At 45.5% G+C, this 27,014-nt stretch overlaps 1 protein-coding gene across 1 annotated transcript in view; it reads left to right on the forward strand.

Moving 5' to 3' along the window:
* The first annotated feature begins 8,068 nt into the window (after positions 1-8,068).
* The window catches only part of LOC141101126 (regulator of G-protein signaling 9-binding protein B-like), a 67,812-nt gene continuing 48,866 nt past the window's right edge, over positions 8,069-27,014 (forward strand). The window contains exons 1-2 of the mRNA XM_073589952.1: positions 8,069-8,298; positions 15,686-15,995. Coding sequence (XP_073446053.1) covers positions 8,203-8,298; positions 15,686-15,995 — 406 coding nt within the window. The 5' untranslated portion in view covers positions 8,069-8,202. The remainder of the gene's footprint in view (positions 8,299-15,685; positions 15,996-27,014) is intronic.

Here is a 27,014-nt window from a genome sequence, read left to right on the forward strand (position 1 = left end):
AAAGGTCGAGAAGAATGAGCAGAGAGTGGTCACCATTACGTTTTGCTGTCAGAAGGTCATTGGTCACTTTGATGAGTGCAGTTTCTGTCGAATGTAGGGGGCGGAAACCGGACTGTGAAGGGTCTAGGAGGGAGTGAGTGGAGAGGTAACGGGTAAGGCGGGAGTATATCAGGCGCTCCAAGAGTTTAGAGATGAAGGGGAGATTGGAGACTGGTCTGTAGTTGTTTGTGCAGGATGGGTCGAGGGTGGGTTTCTTTAGTAATGGAGTAATGATAGAGTGTTTGAAGGAGGAGGGGAAAATGCCAGAGGAGAGGGAGAGATTAAAGATTGTAGTTAGGTGAGTTGTGACGACTGGAGAGAGAGACTGGAGGAGATGTGAGGGAATGGGGTCGGTTGTGCATGTAGTCGGACGAGAAGAGGAGAGGAGCCTGGAGACTTCTTCTTCTGTGATGGGATCGAATGTGGAGAGTGAGACAGGGGAAATGCAGGGAGGGATGGGAGTCACTGAACTTGGTGATTGGGAGCGGATTTCCTGACGGATATTGTCTATTTTCTCTATAAAGTGGGAGGCCAGGTCGTCAGCACAAATGTCTGTGATAGGGGCTTGTGCTTTTGGCCTGAGGAGGGAGTGAAAGGTGTCAAAAAGTTTCTTGGGGTTGTTGGATAGGGAGGAGATCAGGGTGGTGAAGTAGGTCTGTTTGGCGAGGTGAAGGGCAGAGTTATATGTCCTTAACATAAATTTGAAGTGTATGAAGTCTTCTGGTGTGCGTGTTTTCCTCCATAAGCGTTCAGCACACCTAGAGCATCGCTGGAGAAATCGGGTTTGCGATGTGAGCCAGGGCTGTTTCACTCTGTGTTTGGAGGTTCTGAGGGTGAGGGGAGCTACTTGGTCAAGGGTGCTTCTAAGAGTGTCATTGAAGTGATGTACAGCCAGATCAGGACAGGACAAAGAAGAGATTGGGGACAATGATGAGTGTAGGGAGTCTGAAAGTGTATGAGGGTTAATGGCTTGTAGATTTCTGACTGAATGGTAGGTAGGAGGGTGCTGGGGTGAGCGAGGATTTGTGAGTGTAAAGGAGAGAATGTTGTGGTCAGAGAGGGGAAGTGGTGAGTTATCTAGGTGGGAGATTGAGCAGAGCCGGGCGAAAACCAGGTCCAGGGTGTTACCGTCTTTGTGTGTTTCAGAGGTTGAGAGCTGAGAGAGGCCTATCATAGTATAGTCTTAATAACAGTGTTGTTAAGGGGATAATGGTTAATTAGGAATGTAACACCAAAGTGTTACAAGGTAACAGTGGTCCAATTGTGGGATTTGTTATACATTTAAGGTTGAATGTAACACTCAAAGCCATGATGTTAGACTGTGATTCAAATAGTGTGGGACAATGGTTCAACAACATTGAACCAGTGTTGTGGTCAATATAAGCTAAAATACATTAGGTATAGGCCATAAAGATGTTACTGGGTATGGATGCAAGTATGCCGAAGGTCTGATGATGTATATGATATACTAGATTATGGCCCGATGATGTCGCATCGGGAGGATGCGATAGCATCACACCTCTTGCCATGTTAACCCTCAACACACATTCCTCTCACCTTTCACCATCTCCACTCACTCTTTCACTCCACATACGACCCCTTCTCTCACTCCGTCTCTCATACTCACGCCGTCATGGCCGCTGCTCCACGATCCCCGACATCATCTTCCGCCGGCGCCATCCTGGATCCAGACGTTGTCCACACCGGCGACATGTTCTTGCGGCGACGCCATCTTGAGTATCGTGAAATCCCGCGATACTCAAGATGGCGTCGCCGGAAGAACATGTCGCCGGCGTGGACGACGTCGGGATCCAAAATGGCGTCGGCGAAATCTCGCGAGTTTTCGCCGACGCCATTTTGGATCCCGACGTCGTCCTCGCCGGCGACATGTTCTTGCGGCGACGCCATCTTGAGTATCGCGAGATTTTGCCGATCCAAAATAGCGTCGCCGCAGGAACATGTCGCCGGCATGGATGCCGTCGGGATCCAAAATGGCGTCGGCAAACAAAATCTCGCGAGATTTCGCCGACGCCATTTTGGATACCGACGTCCTCCACGCCGGGGACATGTTCTTGCGGCGACGCCATCTTCAGTATCGCGGGATTTCGCCGATCCAAAATGGCATCGCCGCAAGAACATGTCGCCGGCGTGGAGGACGTCTGGATCCAGGATGGCGCCGGCGGAAGAAGATGTCGGGGATCGTGGATCAGCAGCGATGACGGCGTGAGTATGAGAGACGGAGTGAGAGAAAGGGTCGTATGTGGCATGAAAGAGTGAGTGGACGTGAGTGGAGATGGTGAAAGGTGAGAGGAGTGTGTGTGTTGAGGGTTAACATGGAAAGAGGTGTGCGGTGACGTCACCAATTACAACTGGACGGAAGTTGTTACAACCGGAAGCTGCTTAGGGCATTTTTATTATAGATGTTGAGTACAGTGTATATGATGATAGACATTATGATCATAATACATCAGAAAACAAGTAGGAGTCCAAACTTAAGGTTAAAGGAAAGCAATCAAAGAAAGGGAAAGGAAACTTATGGCCAAAATACTAATGGTATGCTTAATCTTACCAGAGGGTTATGTCGTGCCCTGTTATTTGTATACATTAGGTGACCTAGGAAAGAATGTCAATTGTTAGTTATGCCACTCTATTTCACAATTAAGACCCCTAGGAGCAAGGGTGTTGAGTGTGTATATCCAATAAGTTTCACGCTCTTTCAAGAGTTTGATGTGGTTACCCCCTCTTCTGGGTCTATGTACTTTTTCTAACACTTGGAAGCGTAATTGTGAGATGTTATGTCTGGCTTCTTTGAAATGGGCCAGTAGGGGTAGCCAGGTGTATTCACATCTGATTGCAGATTTATGGCTAGAGATCCTCCTCCTAATTGCCTGGGTTGTTTCCCCTACATATAACAGTCCACAAGGGCACTTGATCACGTAAACAACAAAGTTGGAATCACAAGTGTAGAAGTCCTTTATGGGGTAGGATTTGCCTGTCCGGGGATGTGTGACTACATTGCCTCTGGTGACATTTGAACATGACATACAGCTAAGACAGGGATAAGTACCTGTCCTCCTTTGACCAGTAAGGGTAAGCGAATGGATGGTTTCCTTAGTCCCTATGTCCGCTCGTACCAGTCTGTCCCGTATGTTTGGGGGTCTCCGCAGACACATCAAGGGGGGGTTTTTGAATGACTCAACCCTGGGGTATGATCTTGTCAATAGTGGCCAGTGTTTGCGGATCAAATTATGTACCCTTAGTATGGAGGGATGGTGGTAATGGACAAAGGGAAGCATCACAGGTTTTGTCATGTCACTGGGCGATGTAATATCAGTGCGGGCTCTATGTAGTTCAGTGAGTAATTTTTTCGGGTAATTTCGGCTGGCAAATTTATTGGACATTTCGATTAAACGTGTGTCTCTAATTGTGGGGTCGGAGACAATTCTATTGCTTATGGGTGACAGCTGTCATATAGGAGGAGACTATTGACATCTGTAGGCTTGGAAAAAATGTCTGTAGTTAAATATCCCCGGTCATCTTTTATTACTCTTGTGTCCAGAAAGCTGATGTTATTGGCGTCATGGGATAGTGTGAATTTGAGTTCAGGTCTAATCTGATTGATGGAGTTAAAGAAGTCAAGGAGGCTGTCCTGGGGGCCGTGCCATATACAGAAGATATCATCGATATATCTTAACCATACGAGAGCCTGTTGCTGAAAGGTGGGATTGGGGTATACATGGTCTCTCTCAAACCTATCCATATAAAGATTTGCGTATGCGGGGGCTACATTTGAGCCCATCGCAGTGCCCCGTATCTGTACATATAAGACATCTTCAAAGAGAAAGTAATTCTCACGTAGTACCAGGTTTAGTAGATCAATGCATAGGTTTCTTTGTTTGGTATCAGTGTTAGCCTCATGGAGGGTAAGGGAAACTGCCTCTATACCTTTGTCATGTTCAATGGAGGTGTATAAGCTGTTAACATCCAATGTACACAAGATACTATTAGGTGGAATGGGTCCCAGATCCTTCAATTTTTTAAGAAAGGAGCTAGTGTCTAGAAGGAATGATCTGGTCATGTGGGCATGTGGAGTCAACAGCTTTTCTAAAAATACAGACAGTGGACTTAAGACCGAGTCAGTGGAGGCCACAATAGGGCGTCCTGGTAGATTATGGAGGTCCTTGTGGATTTTGGGAAGTATGTATATGACGGGGGTGATTGGATGTATATTGGATACGAAGGTTTTGGTCTTGGTATCAATCGTCCCATTTCTTATGTATTCGCTTGTGATGTCTATTTTCCTACGTATGGAAAATGTGGGGTCAATCTGGACTCGTTTATAGGTCAAGGTGTCGGTCAGCTGTCTCCTAATCTCCTGGATGTACTGAGTTTTATTCATAACCACGATTGCTCCACCCTTATCCGCTGGTTTAATAATGATATTTTTGTTATTCTGAAGTGAGGTAATTGCCTGTTTATGAAGTGGTGATAAATTATGGTGGACAGGGAGTAAGCCAATACGATGGTCATGGATAATCTCCGTGATATCTCTATCAACCAGATTGATGAATGCTTCAGCTGCATGATGAGTTTTAGGTGGGATGAAGGTGCTAGGATTCCTCAAGCCCAAGTTGTCTATAGTCAATTGATTAGTAATCCTCTGGTTAGCTGTGGTCCCCAGTTGAAGGGTTTCAGATTATTAAACGCCATCTTCCATTCAACCCCATTTATACGGTCCCTGAGGTGAAGTTTGGTAAACCAACAAGCACTTTTAACTCTGGAAAATAAATCAGAAATCAGGGGTAACGGGTACTGATATTTAACAGTGATTTTGTGAAGGGAACGATAGTCAATACATGGCCTTAATGAGCCATCTTTCTTGGCCACAAAAAAAACAGCACCTAAAGGTGAAGAGGATGGTTTGATATGACCCTTCTCCAATGACTCCTTGATATAAGATCGCATAGCATCATGTTCAGGTACCAATAAGTTGAAAAGCCGACCCTTGGGAAATTTACAACCGGGCATTAACTCAATTGTGCAGTCATAACTCCTATGAGGAGGCAAAGACGCGGACTTACTCTCACTAAATACATCAGAAAAATCAGTCAAATAGTCAGGAACATCTTGAGACTGGGGAGAGGTGGAGAAAACAGGAGTGTCACTAAGAACACATTGACAACCCCAACTCACCACAGACACAGGTTTCCAATCCAAAACAGGATTATGGTTTGGAACCAAGGAAAACCCAGTTCAATAATATCATATAAATTGTGCAGCACCAAAAATTTACAATTCTCTTGGTGGTCCTGGGCGACCCGCATTATCACCTGGGTCCAAAACTGGGGTTTATTCTCCGCCAAAGGAGTAGCATCAATACCCTTCACAGTAATAGGGGTCCGCAGGGGCACCATGGGAAAACCACAATGTTTGGCAAAGTCAAAATCCATCAGATTCAAAGCTGCTCCTGAATCAACAAAAGCCTTAGCAGAAAGTGTACTTTAGACAAGGAGCAGATCAATGTAACCGCCAAAAGGAACTTAGGCTGTACACTGCCCACCGCAAATGAGTGAGCAAAACGTTTTTCTCGTTTAGGGAAGACAGAAATAGCATGAGAGGTGTCCCCACAAGTTTGTTCGAAAGGCAGCACCGCCTCTCGCGTAGTTTTACGTTCACGTAAACGTCGATCAATTTGAATGGCTAAGGACATAGAGTCATTAAGACCAGAGGTGACAGGAAATCCCACCATAACATCTTTTACGGTTTCTGCCAGACCTTTTTGAAAGAGAGCTGCTAGGGCATCATCATTCCATTTAGTAAGGACCACCCACTTTTGGAATTTTTGACAATATAATTCTGCAGCATCCTGACTCTGGTTCAATGCCAATAAGGTTTTCTCAGCTTGATCAATAGCATGAGGTTCATCATACAACAACCCCAGGGCTTGAAAAAATGCACCCACATTAGTCAGAATAGGATCTCCAGGTGTCAGAGAAAAAGCCCAGTCCTGGGGATCGCCGTGCAGCAGGGAGATGACAATTTTAACATGCTGCACCGAGCTCCCCGATAAGTTAGGTTTCAAAGCAAGAAATAGTTTACAATTATTCTTAAAATTCAAGAATTTTGACTGATCCTCAGAAAACACATCAGGAGTAGGGATCCTTGGTTCTACAGCAGATGATTGAGTGAGATAGGCAGAAATTCCCCGCACTTCAGCAGCGAGCTGCTCAACACGATCGGACAATTGCTTAGTCTCCATTAAAGAAAAAATCCTTCTACAGCCCCAGAGAAAAAGAGGAAAAAATATATAAAAAAATTCTGACCCTTTTTTTTACAATTCTTTCCTTCTTTTGAGTACCCTAGAGTTTACAGTTTAGGCTGGTGAATCTGTTATGAACTGGTCACTGAGGAGGATGGCAGTAATAGGCTAGGCCACCAGGAAACCAGAAAGGTTGGTAACTTAGCGGATTGCAGACCCCTAATCCTAATAACACAGCTAGCAGTAGCCGTGGGGCGTACCTGCGACGCCCTAGACGCCTCGGCACAGCCGGAGAGCTAACTAAGCCTAAAGCAAGAAAGGTGAAATCTAAACTGCCCCAGAGTAGAACCCCAAAGGAATAGATAGCCGCCAAACATATATTGTCGGTGAGACAAGATGAGACACAAACACAGGCAGAAAATAGACTGAGCAAAAGATGGGGCCCAAACTGTCTAGACAGGATAGGACAGGAAAGACACTGTCTGCAATCATGCAAAAACCCTAAAAAATCCAACACGTCTGATGTACAAAAAACACTGAGGTCTCACAACATCTCCCCCACTATATCAGCATTCTGGTGTGAACTGGCAGCAAAGCAAAGAGACTAATATAACAGGGGACTGAACAAACTGACACAAGCTGTAACATATGGAGTGGGGTCCAGCACTGCCCCAGCAGGGAGCACGCTGAACCCTCACAGCAAAGCAGAAAAAGGCAAAACCAGATCAGATGCAAAGGATTAGTAAAAGAATCACTTAACTGAAAAATGCCGGTGCCGGATCAGGCAGGAGACAGCAGACCTCAAAATGCACAGAGAGAAACAAATCACCAGCAGCAATTGAGGGAAGCCTGCTCACCTATATCCTCCCAATCAGTAACCCCTTACCTCCAATCATCGTCGTCAGGTGGCAGACTTTCATCAACCCGGCCAGCTCCACTACCCACAGTAACCACCAGAGGGAGCCCTGACTCAGTAGTCAGATTAAGTGAATTCATAACACCTGGCCCTTTAATTTCTTCTTACTCTGTGAGCATGCGCATGGAGTGTTCACTACTGAATGCTGAGGCTTGTGCATTGAAAGATTACATCCTGACATCAGTGCCAGCATAAGGACGTTCTTTGTGGACAGAGATAGCGCTCAATTTGTTCGTCCCCCAAAGGATGATAAATATAAATATCCAAATGGCAGGAAAAAGATTCCCCACCCCTGTCCTCCAGCTTGCATATATCCTAGGACTTGTACTTGATTTTTGTCTCTATTTGTTTGCTTGTTCCTGATTACGCTATTTGGATTATTTTCTGTTCTGCAAATTTTATTACCAAAATCGGGATTTCTTGACTTGTCTTATATTGCAAATCCAACTTTACAACATCCCTGTTCAATTTTAAAGAGAGGTTACAGGACTAAGCAGTGAGACTTTCCACACTAAGATGAAGTACATTCTAATGTGTATGTCATATAATGTGTACATTCTAATGTGTATGTGTATAAAGAGTAGTATAAAGTGTATGGTTCCTAATGAACACAAATAGAAAGAAAACTAAAAAAAATATATACAATAGAATCCAATAGAACTGTATAACAGACAACACTTGGTCTCCAAAGATGATAAAGAGATTACAGAAGCCTTGTCCATCCACCAAGGGTCAGGACCTCCTTCCATAATCACTTGGATTACTTATCAGCACTCTTCTTGTTAATGCTGCTGCTCAGCTAACCTTTTCAGAAAGACTGCTCCCACTATTTCATCCTGAAGAAAAGGGATTATTTAAGAGACACTAAAGGACAACAAAGCACCTAATAATTCAAGGCTGGAAATGGCAACCTTACCAGTTGAAGAACAACAAGCGGCTTGATAAATTCTAAAACCTATCGGAGACTTCTCAAGAGCATTGAGCAGCGATGCCTATACAAAATAACAAGGTGGCCAGTGAAGGGCAGGCGAACTTCCAGAAAGTGAAGGAAGAATGTAATGTTGTACTGGATGCACTGCACAAGGTATATCATTGTCACATTATTATACTGCATGGTGTTTATTGTAATGCTAACATGAGTGTTTTTGTATGTGGTGGTGGCATTTACTTATTCTTCTCAAGGCTGGCACTTAGCTGTCTTTCAGAAATCAATCTATTTACATCAAATTCATTTTTAAATTGCTCTGTGCCTTTGTGTCATAGCGTATTTGTTGTGTGGGGGACATTTGCTCAATGTCAGTGCAAGGATAAGTGCTGCCTACCAAATGAGAGGAGACAGATGACCATGCAGTGTAGCTGGACAAGAATAGATGCACGGTAGGATTATGTCTCAAATGTCATGCAAAGCTTCTCTAGATTAGATACACAAGGAAGAAGTGACAGTTAATGCATATTTCCTCAGATAGAAGACAGAATGAATTAAAACTATACTATAAAAAGTTACTATGTGGGGGAAATTCATCAAACCTAGCATTCTGTTTGCCAGTCTTGATCCAGAGTCATTTAGAGTAAGTAAATTCATTAGGAGTCGTTCACTTCTTAATTAATATGGTTGGAGATGAGCATATCATGCAAAATTCCAATACACTTGTTCATGTGCATTAAATGCCCCTTATTATCAGACCCCATCTATAGATATAAAACTGAATGTATGTATGTGTGTATCACCAACCAATCACAAACCATCTTTCATTTCACCAGAGCTGTTCAAAAGAAGCTGAGCTGTGATTGGTTGCTATGAGCAACAGTTTTCCTTGCAACCAATCACTAAGCATCTCTCATTTCACCAGAGCTGTTTAAAAGAAGCTGAGCTATGATTGGTTGCTATGACCAAGTTTTCCCTCTCCAGAAAACACCTCAGCAGACACTGACTGGGTGGGAGAAATCTAGCATCCCTGGGAATATAAGCTCCCAGCCATTGTCTGCCCCACAGAAGGGAACATAGAGCACTTTGGTTTTGACCCCAGGCCTCTCATAAATGGATCCCCAGTATGGAAGTTAGAACCGTTCCACTCAGCTCTGTGGTTCTGACCCCAGGGTCTCTTAACCCCTTCATGACCCAGCCTATTTTGACCTTAATGACCTGGCCATTTTTGGCAATATTGACCAGTGTCCCTTTATGAGGTAATAACTCAGGAACGCTTCAACGGATCCTAGCGATTCTGAGATTGTTTTTTCGTGACATATTTGGCTTCATGTTAGTGGTAAACTTAGGTCAATAATGTTTTCATTTATTTGTGAAAAAAACGGAAATTTGGCGAAAATTTTGAAAATTTCGCAATTTTCACATTTTTAATTTTTATTCCGTTAAACCAGAGAGTTATGTGACACAAAATAGTTAATAAATAACATTTCCCACATGTCTACTTTACATCAGCACAATTTTGGAAACAAAATTTTTTTTTGTTGGGAAGTTATAAGGGTTAAAAGTTGACCAGCGATTTCTCATTTTTACAACAAAATTTACAAAACCATTTTTTTTAGGGACCACCTCACATTTGAAGTCACTTTGAGGGGTCTATATGGCAGAAAATACCCCAAAGTGACACCATTCTAAAAACTGCACCCCTCAAGCTACTCAAAACTATATTCAAGAAGATTATTAACCCTTCAGGTGCTTCACAGCTATTAAAGCAATGTGGAAGGAAAATATGAACATTTTAATTTTTCCAATAAAAAATTTCTTTTAGCATCAATTTTTTCATTTTCACATGGGCAACAGGATAAAATGGATCCTAAAATTTGTTGGGCAATTTCTCCTGAGTACACCGATACCTCATATGTGGTCATAAACCACTGTTTGGGCGCACGGCAGAGCTCAGAAGGGAAGGAGCGTCATTTGACTTTTTGAATGGAAAATATGCTGGAATATTTAGCGGTTGCCATGTCGCGTTTGGAGAGTCCCTGTGCGCCTAAACATTGGAGCTCCCCCACAAGTGACCCCATTTTGGAAACTAGACTCTCCAAGGAACTTATTTAGATGCATAGTGAGCACTTTGAACCGCCAGGTGCTTCACAAATTGATCCATAAAAAAAAAAAAAGGACTTTTTTTTCACAAAAATTTTCTTTTAGCCTCAGTTTTTTCATTTTCACATGGGCAGTGGGATAAAATGGATCCTAAAATTTGTTGGGCAATTTCTCCTGAGTGCACAGATACCTCATATGTGGTCATAAACCACTGTTTGGGCACACGGCAGGGTCCCGAAGGGAAGGAGCACCATTTGACTTTTTGAATGGAAAATTAGCTCCAATCGTTAGTGGACACCATGTCGTGTTTGGAGAGCCCCTGTGTGCCTAAACATTAGAGCTCCCCCACAAGTGACCCCATTTTGGAAACTAGACCACACAAGGAACTTTTCTAGATGTGTGGTGAGGACTTTGAACCCACAAGTGCTTCACAGAAGTTTATGACGCAGAAAAGTGAAAATAAAAAAATAATTTTTTTTCCTCAAAAATGATTTTTTAGCCCGCTATTTTTTATTTTCACAAGGCTAACAGGAGAAATTGGACCACAAAAGTTGTTGTGTAATTTGTCCTGAGTACACCGATACCCCATATGTCAGGGGAAACCACTGTTTGGGCGCATGGGAGAGCTCAGAAGGGAAGGAGTGCAATTTTGGAATGCAGACTGATGGGATGTTCTGCGGGCATCATGTTGCGTTTGCAGAGCCCCTGATGTGCCTAAACAGTAGAAACCCCCCACAAGTGACCCCATTTTGGAAACTAGACCCCCCAAGGAGCTTATCTAGATGTGTAGTGAGCACTTTGAACCCCCAAGTGCTTCACAGAAGTTTATAAACGCAGAGCCATGAAAATAAAAAATCATTTTTTTTCCTCAAAAATGATTTTTTAGCCCGCTATTTTTTATTTTCACAAGGGTAACAGGATAAATTGGACCCCTAAAGTTGCTGTTCAGTTTGTCCTGAGTACGGTGGCACCCCATATGTGGGAGGGAACCACTGTTTGGGCGCACGGCAGGGCTCAGAAGGGAAGGAGCGCCATTTGACTTTTTGAATGGAAAATTAGTTCCAATCGTTAGCGGACACCATGTCGTGTTTGGAGAGGCCCTGTCTGCCTACACTTTGGAGCTCCCCCACATATCACCCCATTTTGGAAACTAGACCCCCTAAGGAAGTTATCTAGATGCATAGTGAGCACTTTGAACCCCCAGGTGCTTTACAGAAGTGTATAACGCAGAGCTGTAAAAATAAAAATATTTTTTTCCTCAAAAAATGATTTTTTAGCCCGCAATTTTTTATTTTCACAAGGTTAACAGGATAAATTCGACCCCAAAAGTTGTTGTACAGTTTGTCCTGAGTACGCTGGTACCCCATATGTGGGGGGACCACTGTTTGGGCACACATCGGGGCTCGGAAGGGAAGTAGTGACGTTTTGAAATACCGACTTGATGGAATGGTCTGCGGGCGTCATGTTACGTTTGCAGAGCCCCTGATGTGCCTAAACAGTGGAAACCCCCCACAAATGACCCTATTTTGGAAACTAGACCACCCAAGGAACTTATCTAGATATGTGGTGAGCATTTTGAACCCCCAAGTGCTTCACAGAAGTTTATAACGCAGAACCGTGAAAATAAAAAAATCTTTTTTTTCCTCAAAAAATGATTTTTTAGCCCGCAATTTTTTATTTTCACAAGGTTAACAGGATAAATTCGACCCCAAAAGTTGTTGTACAGTTTGTCCTGAGAACGCTGGTACCCCATATGTGGGGGGGACCACTGTTTGGGCACACATCGGGGCTCGGAAGGGAAGTAGTGACGTTTTGAAATACCGATTTGATGGAATGATCTGCGGGCGTCATGTTATGTTTGCAGAGCCCCTGATGTGCCTAAACAGTGGAAACCCCCCACAAGTGACCCCATTTTGGAAACTAGACCCCCCAAGGAACTTATCTAGATGTTTGATGAGCACTTTGAACCCCCAAGTGCTTCACCGAAGTTTATAACTCAGAGCCGTGAAAAAAAAAATCATTTTTTTTCACAAAAATCATTTTTTTAGCCCCCAATTTTTTATTTTCCCAAGGGTAACAGGAGAAATTAGACTCCCAAAGTTGTTGTGCAATTTTTCCTGAGTACGCTGATACCCCATATGTGGGGGTAAACCACTGTTTGGGCACACGTCGGGGCTCGGAATGGAGAGAGTGCTGTTTGACAATTTTGAACGCAAAATTGGCTGGAATAAATCGTGGCGCCATGTCGCGCTCGGAGACCCCGTGATGTGCCTAAACAGTGGAAACCCCTCAATTCTAACTCCAACCCTAACCCCAACACACCCCTAACCCTAATCCCACCCTAATAATAACCCTAACCACAGCCCTAACGCCAACACACCCCTAACCCTAATCCCAACTCTAACCCTAACTACAAGCCTAACCCTAATCCCAACCCACCCCTAACCCTAATTCCAGCCCTAACCCTAATTCCAGCCCTAACCCTAATTCCAGCCCTAACCCTAATTCCAGCCCTAACCCTAATTCCAGCCCTAACCCTAATTCCAACCCTAACCCTAATTCTAGCCCTAACCCTAATTCCAACCCTAACCCTAATTTTAACCCTAATTTTAACCCTAACCCTAATTTTAACCCTAATTCCAACCCTAACCCTAATTCTAGCTCTAACCCTATTTCTAACCCTAACCCCATCTGTAACCCTTATTCCAACCCTAACCCTAATTCCAACCCTAACCCTAGTTCGAACCCTAAATGGAAAAAAAAATATTTTTTTTTATTTTATTATTTGCACCTGGCTATGGGGGTGATAAAAGGGGGGTGTATTTACTTTTTTTTTCATTTTGATCACTGTGAGAGTGTATCACAGTGATCAAAATGAAAAATGAATGGGCAACCGGCAAATTTATGGGCGCCGCCATCTTGGACAATGGCAGGCGCACTGCGCATGCGCCCGCCATTTTGCAAGATGGCGGCGCCCATGATCCGGACGCCGGGAGCCACGGCGGGACACCGGGAGCACGATCGGAGGTCCTGAGGGCATCGGAAGGTGGGAGGGAGCGATAGACAGGGGAGGGGGAGCAGATGATGACGGCGGCGAACGATCGCCGCCGTCCATCGGTGGCGGGGGCCGATCGGCCCCGACAGTCGGTGTGTGGGGGGGTCGGGGGTCAGTGTCCAGCCATATCTGATGCTATTGCAGCATCGGCCATGGCTGGATTGTAATATTTCACCAAATTTCATTGGTGAAATATTACAAATCGCTCTGATTGGCTGTTTCACTTTTAACAGCCAATCAGAGCGATCGTAGGCACGTGGGGGCTAAGCCACGCCCCCAGGGATTAACTGTAGAGTGTCCTTTGTGTGCGGGTCGGGTGACCTTTCAGTGACCCCGGTCACCCGACCCGCAGGGGGGCTATTTATAGCATGACGCCTACGTAGGCGTCATAGGTCGTTTGGGCACGACTTTTCATGACGCCTACGTAGGCGTCATGGGTCGTGAAGGGGTTAAAGGGATCATTGGTATGGAAGTTAGGGCAAATCCACTCTGCGCTTTGGTACTGACCCCAGGCCTTTCTTAAAGGGATCTCCGGTATGGAAGTCAGGGCAAATCCAACCAGCGCTCTGGTTCTGATCGCAGGCTCTCTTAAAGGGATCCCCAGTATGGAAGTCAGGGCAAATCCACTCTGCTCTTTGGTACTGATCCCTGGCCTCTTTTAAAGGGATCTCCGGTATGGAAGTTAGGGTAAATCCCTCAGCGCACTGATTCTCACCCCAGGCCTCTCTTAAAGGGATCCCTGGTATGGAAGTTAGGACCGTTCCACTCAGCGCTCTGGTTCTGACCCCAAGCTGATGGGATGATATGGGATATTAAGGGGAGTAGTCTGATGGCTCTGGCTGACAGGATGATGTGCGATATTAGGGGTAGTAGTCCGGTGGCTCTGGCTGATGGGATGATGTGGGATATTAGGGGGAGTAGTCCGGTGGCTCTGGCTGATGGGATGATGTGGGATATTAGGGGTAGTAGTCCGGCGACTGTGACGGGATGATGTGGGATATTAGTGGTAGTTGTCCGGTGGCTCTGGCTGACGGGATGATGTGGGATATTAGGGGTAGTAGTCCGGTGGCTTTGGCTGACGGGACGATGTGGGATATTAGGGGTAGTAGTCCGGTGGCTTTGACGGGATGATGTGGGATATTAGTAGTCCGGTGGCTCTGGCTGACGGGACGATGTGGGATATTAGGGGTAGTAGTCCGGTAGCTCTGGCTGACGGAATGATGTGGGATATAAAGTAGTTAATGTGGCTATGCGGAGTGGGCAGGGCTATACACTCAGCTTTATATATATATAAATATAATCATTATAATTTGTTATAATTAACTGTAGTTAGTTTCTGTGCCTGGGCAGCGCTGGGCTCTTCAGCTAGTAGCATAATAAATGTAACATGTGGAGAAAAAAAACTCCTTATACCCATCTTACTGCTCACCTCTCCGCACCTCACAGTCACGAATGCTGAATCTCCATGCCTCCTCACACTAGGCTATGACTTCTGGCTGTGATGGGGCCTGGGAAAGTTTTGTACAAGTAGGCAAAAGGTCATGCCGTGCACCATGAACCTGTTAGCGCATGCACCGAACTATCTCAGGCCTAATCAAAGCCAGAAATCTCAGCATTGACAAAGATATGCAATACATTTCTGATCACCATCCTTAAATCAGAGCTCTGAAATGTCCTATTATAATAGAACTAAGGCTGTGCATGCACGCCACCATTCGGTCCCTTCTCTATGAGATAGTCTGAGATAGCTGCATTTAACCAACCTCTGGTTTTTCCAGCAGTCCTACAGCAGTTGCATCCACCCCCACCATTCTGTTTGTTGTTGCTCTAGTTGTATCCATAAATTTTAATCATTTTTGACTACTGTCATAAAGTATCTTCTTGGCTACATATTACAAACCAACGCTGCATGTCGTCTGTTTCAACATTCAAGGGTTATCAGTCAAGGAGCTAACTTTGGTCCCAATTCCGAAAGGTGTTTATGCTGTCAGAATCCTTGTCTAAGACACTGTCAAAAGTATCAAAGTGGCTTTAAATCTTTACAATGTTTACGTCAGTCCTGGCCACCTCCACCAAAAAAGGAAAAGCATGGGCGGAACGGGGGCATGGCTTAGGCCGTATGTTTAATTCTTCAAAATCAAGCCACTAAACTCCCTGATTAGAGTAACATTTCTACCAGTAGATCAGAGAGAGGTCCGAATCATCAAGACTAGCATTTACAATGCCAGTCTTAATGAACTGAGGCCTCTGTGTTTACTGACTAACAATAATGTATGTACAGTATTATGTTTGATTTAGTAATGATCAATGGTACACAGTCGCTATAATGCAAGAGAAGATATTTTCTTTTTACTTACCATACTATTTAACGCTCTTTTTTATGGAAAGGTGGTGGCCTGCTACAGACACTTGGCAATCAATGTCGGTGGATCATCAGACAGCAAACACTTGCGTGATGAACTGAGACGCACAAGAGAAAGGGCACAAGAGCTTGCAGTAAGCAACAGGAATGTAATAACTGATGCTCTTCGGGATAAGCAGTTGAGCAAGGAAGATCGACAGCAATTGGAGCGACTATGGGTTCAATTTTCCAGTTGCCTGGAGCTTCTACACAATGATATGTGCAAAGTGTTTGACTTGGGCACGGCAGTTCCCCTCTCATCTACCAATCAACCAGCAATGCAGACTGGTGCCACAGGTAAGCAGTGGGCTGTACATCAGCTACGATTAGAAGTCTTCTTTTATATCCTTGGTCCATAATACACAGAAATTAAGAGAAAATTATATTATTAGTTAAAATTTAGTATTCGGCTTTTTACAGTATAAGCTTTTCTTTCTGTTTTATGCAGAATATGCATAGGTACCTGCAATCTGTATATCTGCATTTTTCCAAGTGTTCATATGAAGAAATAAATACGAAACTAAAAGTATAAAGAGAAAAAGCACGTAAAATATAATTTATCATGTCTTTAATATTTTAAAAATATATTATACTTTCACTATAGCAAAATTCACTTGCAGCTTTCTCCATGCACATTATCAAACAAATAGGATAAAGTATGCTGTGGCGTGAACTATGTGTTCACACTGCCATTTGTCACTATTAGTATGCAGTGCTATGAAAATCTCTATATTGAAACCTATTAGTCAAGTGCATCCAACTAATGGTCTATGGGTATGTTCACAATTTTTTTTTTTCACAGCATTTTTTTAAGTTTTTCTCTCAAAAACATGATAGGTATTTTATAGAATGACAATACTTCTGCTTTAGTCTAGGGCAGTATGTATCAGGCACTGGTTATAGGATTTTACGACAGAAAAAGGTGTAGGTACCCGGGCCTGAATACGGAGAGCTGTGGAAGTGCTGCGGTGTATTGCTGAGGTCGTCAGGAGGACGGCAAATAAACTCGGACCTGTTGTACCCGAAATCTGTCTCCGTCTCGTATCTGTGACGTCTGTTCGCGCTAAACAGGGGACCACCCCCAAGCTGGGCAACCTTACTACATTTGGCGTATTCGGCAGGATCGCTGCCGCCAATACTTCAACTTCAGTGGCAGGCCTGCGACAGAGGAAAGCAAAAGGACTTGGGCTGCTTTATTTGTGCATTACAAATTTGGGACTTGGTTTCTGTCACCAGAGGAACCGGAGCGGTACAAGAACTGGAAGGATGGCTGTGGCGATTTGGCTCCAAAAAGAGACGCAGACATTTCTAATTGGACTGAATGATCCTGCGCTATATCAAATCTGCCCCTGGGGGGAGTGGTGTTCATCTGGAGACAACCGCCTCCTCATGGTAGACCCTGGAAGATGGGTGGAGAAACCGACCACCGCCCCACCCAAGAACGGGAGTGGCCTGGGTGGAGAGACCTGCTGCGGCTATTTGGCGCCATTCAGCTACTGGACACCGGACAGAATGAGATGCTGCAGCTGTATAAGAGAAAAAACAGCCAACAGCACACAGATGTATGGGATGCACGCTCCAAAGGTCCCAGGGCCCGTCAGGACCAGCAGTACATACAGGCAAGAGAGAGGAACAGCATCCAAATCCGGGTGAAAAAATCTTCAATCTTTATTCTGCCATCATTAGATACGTTTCGTCCCATCAAGGTCTTTATCAAGTACTTGATAAAGACCTTGATGGGGTCGAAACGTATCTAATGATGGCAGAATAAAGATTGAAGATTTTTTCACCCGGATTTGGATGCTGTTCCTCTCTCTTGCTTGTATGAGACGCTGCAGCTGTCGTGGTATCGGATGCCTGGAATGGCGGTGGCACCAGGAGATCGAGTCTCGTCGGGATTCCTGCCTAGGGAGCTTCCCCGCGGAACCATCGAGCCTGGAGGCCAGCCCTGCTGGACGGCGGGGTGAAGATCAACGGCTGGGGAAGGAGCGGTGGGAAAGCCTCCTGGGAGCCACGGCGCCAGGGAAGGTGAGCGTGTCCACGGCCCCACCGGCGGCATCCCAGGCAAATCCCGGCCCGCTCCGTGTACCAGATAGACCTCGGGTCTCGGCCTCCCCGCCCGACTTCTCACTCTTCGGTGTCCCCGGCTCCGGACGACTACATGGTCCCTGCCAGGCCAACCGTCGCCACTTACAGCGACCCTGAGCCACCCCACCAGGCGACACCTCGTACTGTGTTGCCGGCGCGGAACCAACCCGAGGCCGCCCCTGCCACGCTCCATCTTCCGGAGGCAGCCTATCCATCGGGGCCTCCCGCCACGTCGGCCTCACTCCTGGTCACTGCTGTAATCGGGCCGTCAGCCGCCGCAGTTGACTCACCGGCATCTGCGGTCGCTGCTCCATCTGTGGCCTTGACTGCGGGTGACTTGCCGGTGCCCGCGGCCGCATTGGTTCCAGCCGCAGCCTCCCACGCGGCCCCGCTGACTTCACTTCCGAAGCCAGCTGCGGCCTCCTCATCAGAATCTGTGGCCGCCTCTGCCCCGCTCTCGACCCCGACCGCGGCCCGCCCACCGGACTCTGCGGCCTACACCGGACCCTCTGCTTGGGTTGCGGAGGTCATTGAGGGAAAGAAGGCCAGAGAGCGGGAGATCTGGGGGCTACTCCATGAGAAAGGAGAGGCTGGCATGGCGGCTCCATGGTCCACCGGGCGGCTGGTATACACAAATGTGGACAAAGGCTATGGGTTCATCCGGGACCTTGCCACTGGTCAAAAAGTGTACTTGAATGAGACTTCCATCCGTCACGGCTGGGCTCTGCAGGAGGGAGACTTGGTCTCCTAATATAAGGAGTACTGCCCCCGCAGCTACTATGCTGTCACAGTGGTCGCCTACCCCGAAGACTAAGAGCCCCCGTAAAAGGACTCACAGAGACACCTCAAGTATCCTGGGGACTTCACGGCTGTGGAGTCCCCTGCTGAATTGGCGGAACATCGGCCGTCAGGAGATGGCCCGGACTACCGGGATTGTCGTGCACCGTTGTGCAGTCTACAGGACAGTTTTACGTCCACATTAAGGGAAATGTTGTTTTTTTTGTTGTTTTCTCCTGACACAGCGGGGATGCATACGGGAAATTGCTTATGTTAAAGGAAGGGGGAGTATGCCTGTTTTGTTTTTTATGTTGGTTTAAAGAAAAAGTAAAAAAGAAGAAAAGGGGTTACTTATGCTATTAGTAAAATCTGATTATACAAAAGTTGGTTTAATGTATAATATGCATAAGGAATATGCAACAGGTCCCGGGTACGAAGTATGTGTGACGAAGACGCCGACCATGAGTTTTTAAATTGAAGGACAAAAAGATGGACGATATTGAATCAGACAGTGGTCCCAAGCGAGGTCCCTGACACCACGGACACCCCAGAAGAATAGGCGGACGCTGACAATGACCTGGTAGGTGTAAGGCCTCGGTCATGGCGTTCCGGACAGTTGAGGGTGACAGAAGAGGAGAGTAGTGGGAGGTATACACCGTAGAGTAATCCGGGTGTACTTAGCCCAATTTGAAAGAAGTTGTCATGTGGTGTGCGCACCAGCGAGTAGCAGTAAGCTGCCCGGAGCATGGTGCTCCCGGTTTGGTTCGGCCCCCGCATGTGGCGGGTTTGGCCCAACAACAGACTGTGGAAAAGCTTCAGGACGACGAAGGTAGGGACGATTGTCGAGGACGACAATAGACAAAGAAAGGGGGAGTGTGGGGAAGGTGACCGGACGAACAGACTTGTCAGAAGGAAGAAGGAACGGTTTGTGCACTTTAGACAGATGTTAGTAATGACAGAAGGGAAACAGCTGGGAAAAAGTGTAGAATGAGTGCAGTACCTTGGTTTGACCACAAGATGGCAGGGGGGAGTGTGAGTACAGGACTTGACAGTAGCTTATGGATCTAGAAACCGTTAGTCATGGGGGCGGGGTTACAGGGACCCGGGAAGGTGATAAATTGGACAGGAGGGTTCCAGAAAGTTCCAGTCCCGGGAGGAGCTCAGTAGGAGAGGAGTCAGTGAAGGAGTACGAACAGTGTGGGGAGCTCAACTAGGGATTGAGGAAACAGTGTGGGGAGCTCAACTAGGGATTGAGGAGAAAAGAAGTCAGGGGGGTGGCCCCGACACGAAGAACCGCAGAACAGACGAAGCCCCGGGGGGGTACCAAATTGACGACGACCTCTGACCGGTGAAGTGCTGGCGGTAGATAGGCCTAGGGCGGCCCCAATGACAGAGTCGGGAGGAATGTCACTACAACAGAAGAAAGGCGTAGGTACCCGGGCCTGAATACGGGGAGCTGTGGAAGTGCTGCGGTGTATTGCTGAGGTCATCAGGAGGACGGCCAATAAACTCAGACCTGTTGTACCCGAAATCTGCCTCCGTCTCGTGTCTGTGACATCTGTTCGCGGTAAACAGGGGACAGGGGTGGGCTGGGCCGGGTGGCAGGGAAGCATATGCCCCCCGGGCCGCTCCCCCAGGCACACACGTGGGCCGGCTGCGTTCTCTGAGCTATGCATAGCTGTCTTACCTTGACAGCTGCGCAGCCCCGACTCTCTCACTCCGCCCTCCCTGGACTTCTGGTCATGTGACATGGCTGTAGCTAGAATGTAGGGGCTCCTTGCAGGTCCTGACTACAGCCCATACAGTCTAGCTGATTCACTGCTGTAAATGATACAATGTATGGGCTCCTTCAAGGTACAGCGTCTGCCATGACAAGAGGAGCTGCAGCTGTGCCTGCTGGGGATCACTGGTGACGTAAGTATGAAAAACGTTTTTTTTTTTCTTTATCAAATGAATTAAATGGGTGAGGGGGCTGCAAATGATGAAAGGGGGGCTGCAAAGATGGAGGTGGACTGCCAATGGTGGAGGGGGCTACAAATGAAGAAAGGGGGGCTGCCAATGGTGGTGGGGGGCTGCAAATGATGGAGGGGGCTGCAAATGATGGAGGGAGCTGCAAATGATGGAGGAGGTGCTGGAAATAAAGGAGGAGGTGCTGGAAATAATGGAGGAGGTGCTGGAAATAATAAAGTGGGGCTGCAAATGATGGAGCGGGCCTGCAAATGATGAAGGAGGTGCTGCAAATGATGGAGGGGGTGCGGCAAATGATGGAGGGGGTGCTGCAAATGATGCAGGGGGTGCTGAAAATGATGGAGGGGGCTGAAAATGATGGAGGGGGCTGCAAATGATGGAGGGGGTGCTGGAAATGATGGAGCAGGCCAGCAAATGATGCAGGGGGTGCTGGAAATGATGGAGGGGGTGCTGGAAATGATGGAGGGGGTGCTGGAAATGATGGAGGGGGCTGCAAATGATGAAGGAGGTGCTGCAAATGATGGAGGGGGCTGCAAATGATGGAGGGGGGCTGCAAATGATAGAGGGGGCTGCCAATGATGGAGGGGGCTACAGTGCAAATGATGGAGGGGGGCTGCCAATGATGGAGGGAGGGGGGTGCTGCCAATGATGGAGGGGGTGCTGCAGTGCAAATGATGGAGGGGTGCTGCCAATGATGATAGCGGGGCTGCCAATGATGAAGGGGGGCTACAAATGATGGAGGGGGTGCTGAAAATGATGAAAGGGGGAATGCAAATGATGGAGGGATGCTGCAATTTGCAAATTATGGAATGGGGCCTGCAAATGACAGATGGGGGCTGCATATGATGATGTGAGGGAGGGGATGGGGACTGCACATGAACGAAAGGGGACTGAACATGGAATGGGGGACAGCGAATGATGAAGTGAGTGGGACTGCAAATGATGAAATGAGGGACGGGGACAGCAATTGAATTGAAGGTGGGGGATTGGGAGAACAAATGAGGACCTGGGGGGAGCAAATAATGAATTTTCAGGGTGATGGGAGTAAATGATGTATTGAATGTGGGGTAGAGCAGTTGATAATGAATAGAGGGTGGGAGAGAAAGACATGACAATGAATTGGGGAGGAAGGGGCATATAAATATAATGAATTGGGGGAGGCACATAGTGGGGGACATTGAGGATGCAGTGACTAGTAATGAATTGGAGGAAGAGTACAGGGGCTAATTAATGTATATATTTATTAGGTGGGGAAATTGCTATTTATTGTTGGTGGGGCGCAGTGGTGAATTATAATTTATATTTGGAATGATGGATTATTATATATTAATGGTGGGTGCACGTCTATATTTAGACGTGTAGTGTAGAAGAAAGGGGAAAAATGGGGAATGTGCTCTGGAAGCCGTGCTCTAGGTAACTTTGTGTTATTTTATGCAGAGTCGAGTCCTGGCTGAAAGAAGTGATGGCGGTCTGCCCTGCATAGAAAAGAAAAGCAAAGATGAGGGACATCAGCTGGAGACGTCACTGGTGAGTCAGTGTGCTACCTGTACACTGACACTATGCACTATAACCTGTTCACTGTGCACTGTATACAGAGCTCCTGTGTATAATGTCATTGGTGATCACTGTATTACCTGGACACTGACACTGTATACAGAGCTCCTGTGTATAATGTCACTGATGAGCTCTGTATTACCTGTACACTATATACAAAGCTCCTGTGTTTAATGGCATTAGTGTTGTGCATTTTTTTATTAATGATCTGTATTATAGTATTCAGTCACTATATGGTGGTAGTATGTGATCTGGTTATGGTGTGGCGGTATTTCTCCCTGTATGTGGTATTATTTGGCACTATGTGATGGTAATATGTGGTCTGGTCATGGTATGGAGGTATTTGTTCCTTAAATATGGTATTATTCGGTCGCTATGTGGTGGTAATATATGGTCTGGTCATGGTGTGACACTTTTTGTCCCTCGTATGTGGTATTAATGGTCATTCTAAAAAATATATGCGACTCATTCCCTTAAAGAAAAATAAATAAAAATAAACCTAAAAAGAGTATTGGATATTTTAGGAAATGTTTAATAAGTAAGAGTAGAATATGGCCCAGCCAAAAGAGTCTACCTTGTTGTGGTGGTGGCTTAAAAATTCTTTAGGCCAAAACAAAAGCTGCTGGTTATGTGTGTGATCAGGTGTTTGCTGGGAACTGTTAATAGATTGGTGAGGACGTGGTGTAGAAGATGAGTTTTTCCAAGAGCGGGCGGTGGGACTGTGGCAGGCTCGAGGTATGGAGGCAGAACTGGGGTGGAGTCTCAAGGGGTCCCGAAAATCCTAGTGGCAGCCCTGACTGTAATCATGTATGTGTTCTGCAGGACTGGTATCTACCAATATACAGTTCCTGTAAGGTGGGCTAGTGCTCTTTTTATTTTCAGACCACATGGAACATGCACAAAAAAAATGAACAGGTCAATAAGACCCTGTTCACACCACCCGAGAACTAAGACACAGAAACAAAACACAGTATAGTAAACGTGCATAAATACTCTGTTGTAAAGCATATGTAACAATAAGCAGCAAGTGCTAGTAAAAGATGTTAGCAAAACCAGGGCATTTAGTTGATACTTTTTTTTGCGTTTTGCAAAAAAGTGTACGCTAAGCCTCTCCGCCACATCAAGGCATGCCCTTCTCGGAGCAGTCCTATCTAATATATTCAAAACCTGAGCATGTGAACTATACCTTCATGAGCAGGGTTAAGAAAGGCACTGCCCGGTATGGGCTTGCTGGGCAAAATGGCTTTTTATGTGCATGTCCTAAAAGAGAGAGGCGGGGATCTCCCCAGGCTTGCATAAGCAAGAAATCAATGTTTTCAGAACACATGGAACATGCACAAAAAATGAACAGGTCAATAAGACCCTGTTCACACCACCCGAGAACTAAGACACAGAAACAAAACACAGTATAGTAAACGTGCATAAATACTCTGTAGTAAAGCATATGTAACAATAAGCAGCAAGTGCTAGTAAAAGATGTTAGCAAAACCAGGGCATTTAGTTGATACTTTTTTTTGCGTTTTGCAAAAAAGTGTACGCTAAGCCACTCCGCCACATCAAGGCATGCCCTTCTCGGAGCAGTCCTATCTAATATATTCAAAACCTGAGCATGTGAACTATACCTTCATGAGCAGGGTTAAGAAAGACACTGCCCGGTATGGGCTCGCTGGGCAAAATGTCTTTTTATGTGCATGTCCCAAAAGAGAGAGGCGGGGATCTCCCCAGGCTTGCATAAGCAAGAAATCAATGTTTTCAGAACATTAGCGTACTGGCTTAGCATACACTTTTTTGCAAAACGCAAAAAAAAACGTATCAACTAAATGCCCTGGTTTTGCTAACATCTTTTACTAGCACTTGCTTCTTATTGTTACATATGCTTTACAACAGAGTATTTATGCACATTTACTATACTGTGTTTTGTTTCTGTGTCTTAGTTCTCGGGTGGTGTGAACAGGGTCTTATTGACCTGTTCATTTTTTGTGCATGTTCCATGTGTTCTGAAAACATTGATTTCTTGCTTGTGCAAGCCTGGGGAGATCCCCGCCTCTCTCTTTTGGGACGTGCACATAAAAAGCCATTTTGCCCAGCAAGCCCATACCGGGCAGTGCCTTTCTTAACCCTGCTCATGAAGGTATAGTTCACATGCTCAGGTTTTGAATATATTAGATAGGACTGCTCCGAGAAGGGCATGCCTTGATGTGGCGGAGTGGCTTAGAGTACACTTTTTTGCAAAACGCAAAAAAAACGTATCAACTAAATGCCCTGGTTTTGCTAACATCTTTTACTAGCACTTGCTGCTTATTGTTACATATGCTTTACAACAGAGTATTTATGCACGTTTACTATACTGTGTTTTGTTTCTGTGTCTTAGTGCTCTTTTTAGTAGCTTTTGTTTTTTTTTTAATTTAGTAACAGCTTAATGTGTTTCGGTCATTATGTAGCAGAAGGTGTATGGTGGTGTCATTGGTCTGATTAGAGTGTTTTGTTATGTAGAGGTAATGGTCATATTATATTATGTATTCGCGGTGTGGTGGTGATAGTAGAGTGGGCATTGTGCAGACGTATTGTTTTGGCCTTTTATAGTAATAATATTGATCATATTGGTCTTTGCATTGTGTGTTTTTGGGTAGCAACAGTGGTATACTATAATTATATATAAATGCTATTTTAAATGGCTAAAGGTTGGTCTTATGGGGAGACATGCTTTTTGGGGCTTGGGCCCTTGAGCTTTAAGGACCCTGGCAATGCCCCTGCCATATTGTGTGTTTAAATGTCCGTGTTTCTGGAGTTGTATGTTTGTAAGTAAGCTCAGTTATGGTACCATATCTAAGCAGTAACCTTGGTTCTGATAATGTATTGATGTAGTAATCTAGATTCTGGTAAAATATGTATGCCATAAGCTTGGCTCTGTTTCTGTATCTTGTAGTAGACATAGTAAGCTCTGTTCTGTTTCCTTATCTCTGTAGTAAGCTCTGTTCTGCTTCCTTATCTCTCTAGTAAGCTCGGTTCTGCTCCCATATCTCTGGAGTAAGCTCCGTTCTGCTCCCATATCTCTGGAGTAAGCTCTGTTCTGCTCCCATATCTCTGTAGTAAGCTTGGTTATGCTCCCATATCTCTGTAGTAAGCTTGATTCTGCTCCCTTATCTCTGTTGTAAACTCGGTTCTGCTCCCTTATCTCTGTAATAAGCTCGGTTCATCTCCTTTATTTCTGTACTAAGCTCGGTTCTGCTTCTATAACTCTGTAGTAAGCTCGGCTCTGCTTCCATACCTCTGTAGTCAGCTTCCTTCTGTTACAGTATCTATGTAGGCAGCAAGCTCAGTTCTTCTCCCATATCTCTGTAGTAAGCTTGGTTCTGCGCCCATATCTCTGTAGTAAGCTCGATTCTGCTCCCTTATCTCTGTTGTAAACTCGGTTCTGCTCCCTTATCTCTGTAGTAAGCTCGGTTCTACTTTATTTCTGTAGTAAGCTTGGTTCTGCTTCCATAGCTCTGTAGTAAGCTCTGTTCTGTTCCCATATCTCTGTAGCAAGCTCGGTTCTGCTTCCATATCTCTGTAGTCAGCTTGCTTCTGTTACAGTATCTATGTAGGCAGCAAGCTTGGTTCTGCTCCCATATCTCTGTAGTAAGCTATGTTCTGCTCCCATATCTCTGTAGTAAGCTCCAGTCAGTTTCCTTGTCTACGTAGCAATCTTGGTTCCGGTCTCGGGTCTGTGTAGTCAGCTTGCTTCTGTTACAGTATCTATCTAGGCAACAAACTTGGTTCTGCTCCCATATATATGCGGCTAGCTCCGTTCTGTTCCCATATCTATGTAGCAGCCTGTTATTAAAGCCTGTTATCTCTGCTGCTTTAATGCTGCAGCGGCCAGAGATAAGCAGGGCAAAAGCACCGCAGCTGGAGGGCCATTGGCTTGTGATTGCCCCACCAGGCTGAAAAGTGCCAGCCAGCCCCTGACAGGGGACCACCCCCCAAGCTGGGCCACCTTACTACAACTGCGCTTTTCCTCTCAGACTATTTGAAAGACGTACACAGGATTTTATCGGAGCTATCAGGAAGGAAAAGTTCCAGATGACCGGGCTTTATTCCTTCTCTATCACAGCAACATTTCTATTAAAGTTACCACCACCCTTTATTGCACTATTTACCTATATGGAGCCAAGACCTGAATCCCAGTGTTCTTCTATTTTCTCCTCCTCCCACTATCACAAACATTTGTTTGGGTGAATGAAATTTATTGTATGGAGCTATTAACCTCATTAAACAAGAAAAATTCCTCGCTTTTGAACAAAACATGGTTTTACTGGAATACACAATCTTGTTGGAATACAGATGCCTTATGGGTATCGCATCCACAGTTTCTACCTGTTGAGGAAATGCACAATAATTTTTTTTACTTTTCTTACATACTTACTTCACTCTTGACTCCTCACCCTTTCCTCATTCATTTTCAGGCCGGGATCACACAACAAGCGTAGAATCTCTCATGCGAGAATTGGGTCGATTATGTAAATGACACTTGGATCAAACTCTAATCAGTTTCTCGGATGAGAGAATTGTATCACAGGTGAGGAGAAGATGGAGAGCAACTAGCAACATGCTGCAATTTTTTTTCTCATGCCAAATTGGCATTATGAAAAAATTGTTGATCAGCACTAGCCCATAGAATAACATTGGTTCAAGTGCTTTCAAATAAAACATCGGATAGCACTCGTCCGATGTACACGCTCGTGTGCATGAACCCTTATTGTCACGATTCAGCTATCGTGTGACCCAGGACCAGGGACTCCTTCCCTGTCCCCACCACCCTTGCCTTATCTCCTGAGTTAGCCCTTCGTCTGTTCTCTTCCCCCACCAGCGAAGGGGGGCCCTATTGTTGCACTGCAGTACACCAACCCAACAAGCAAGGGTTAACAGAAAACTCCAGGTATACAA

The sequence above is a fragment of the Dendrobates tinctorius genome, unplaced genomic scaffold, assembly GCF_039654945.1.
Source record: "Dendrobates tinctorius isolate UK_male_01 unplaced genomic scaffold, ASM3965494v1 ptg000115l, whole genome shotgun sequence".
In the NCBI taxonomy this organism is placed as follows: domain Eukaryota; kingdom Metazoa; phylum Chordata; class Amphibia; order Anura; family Dendrobatidae; genus Dendrobates; species Dendrobates tinctorius.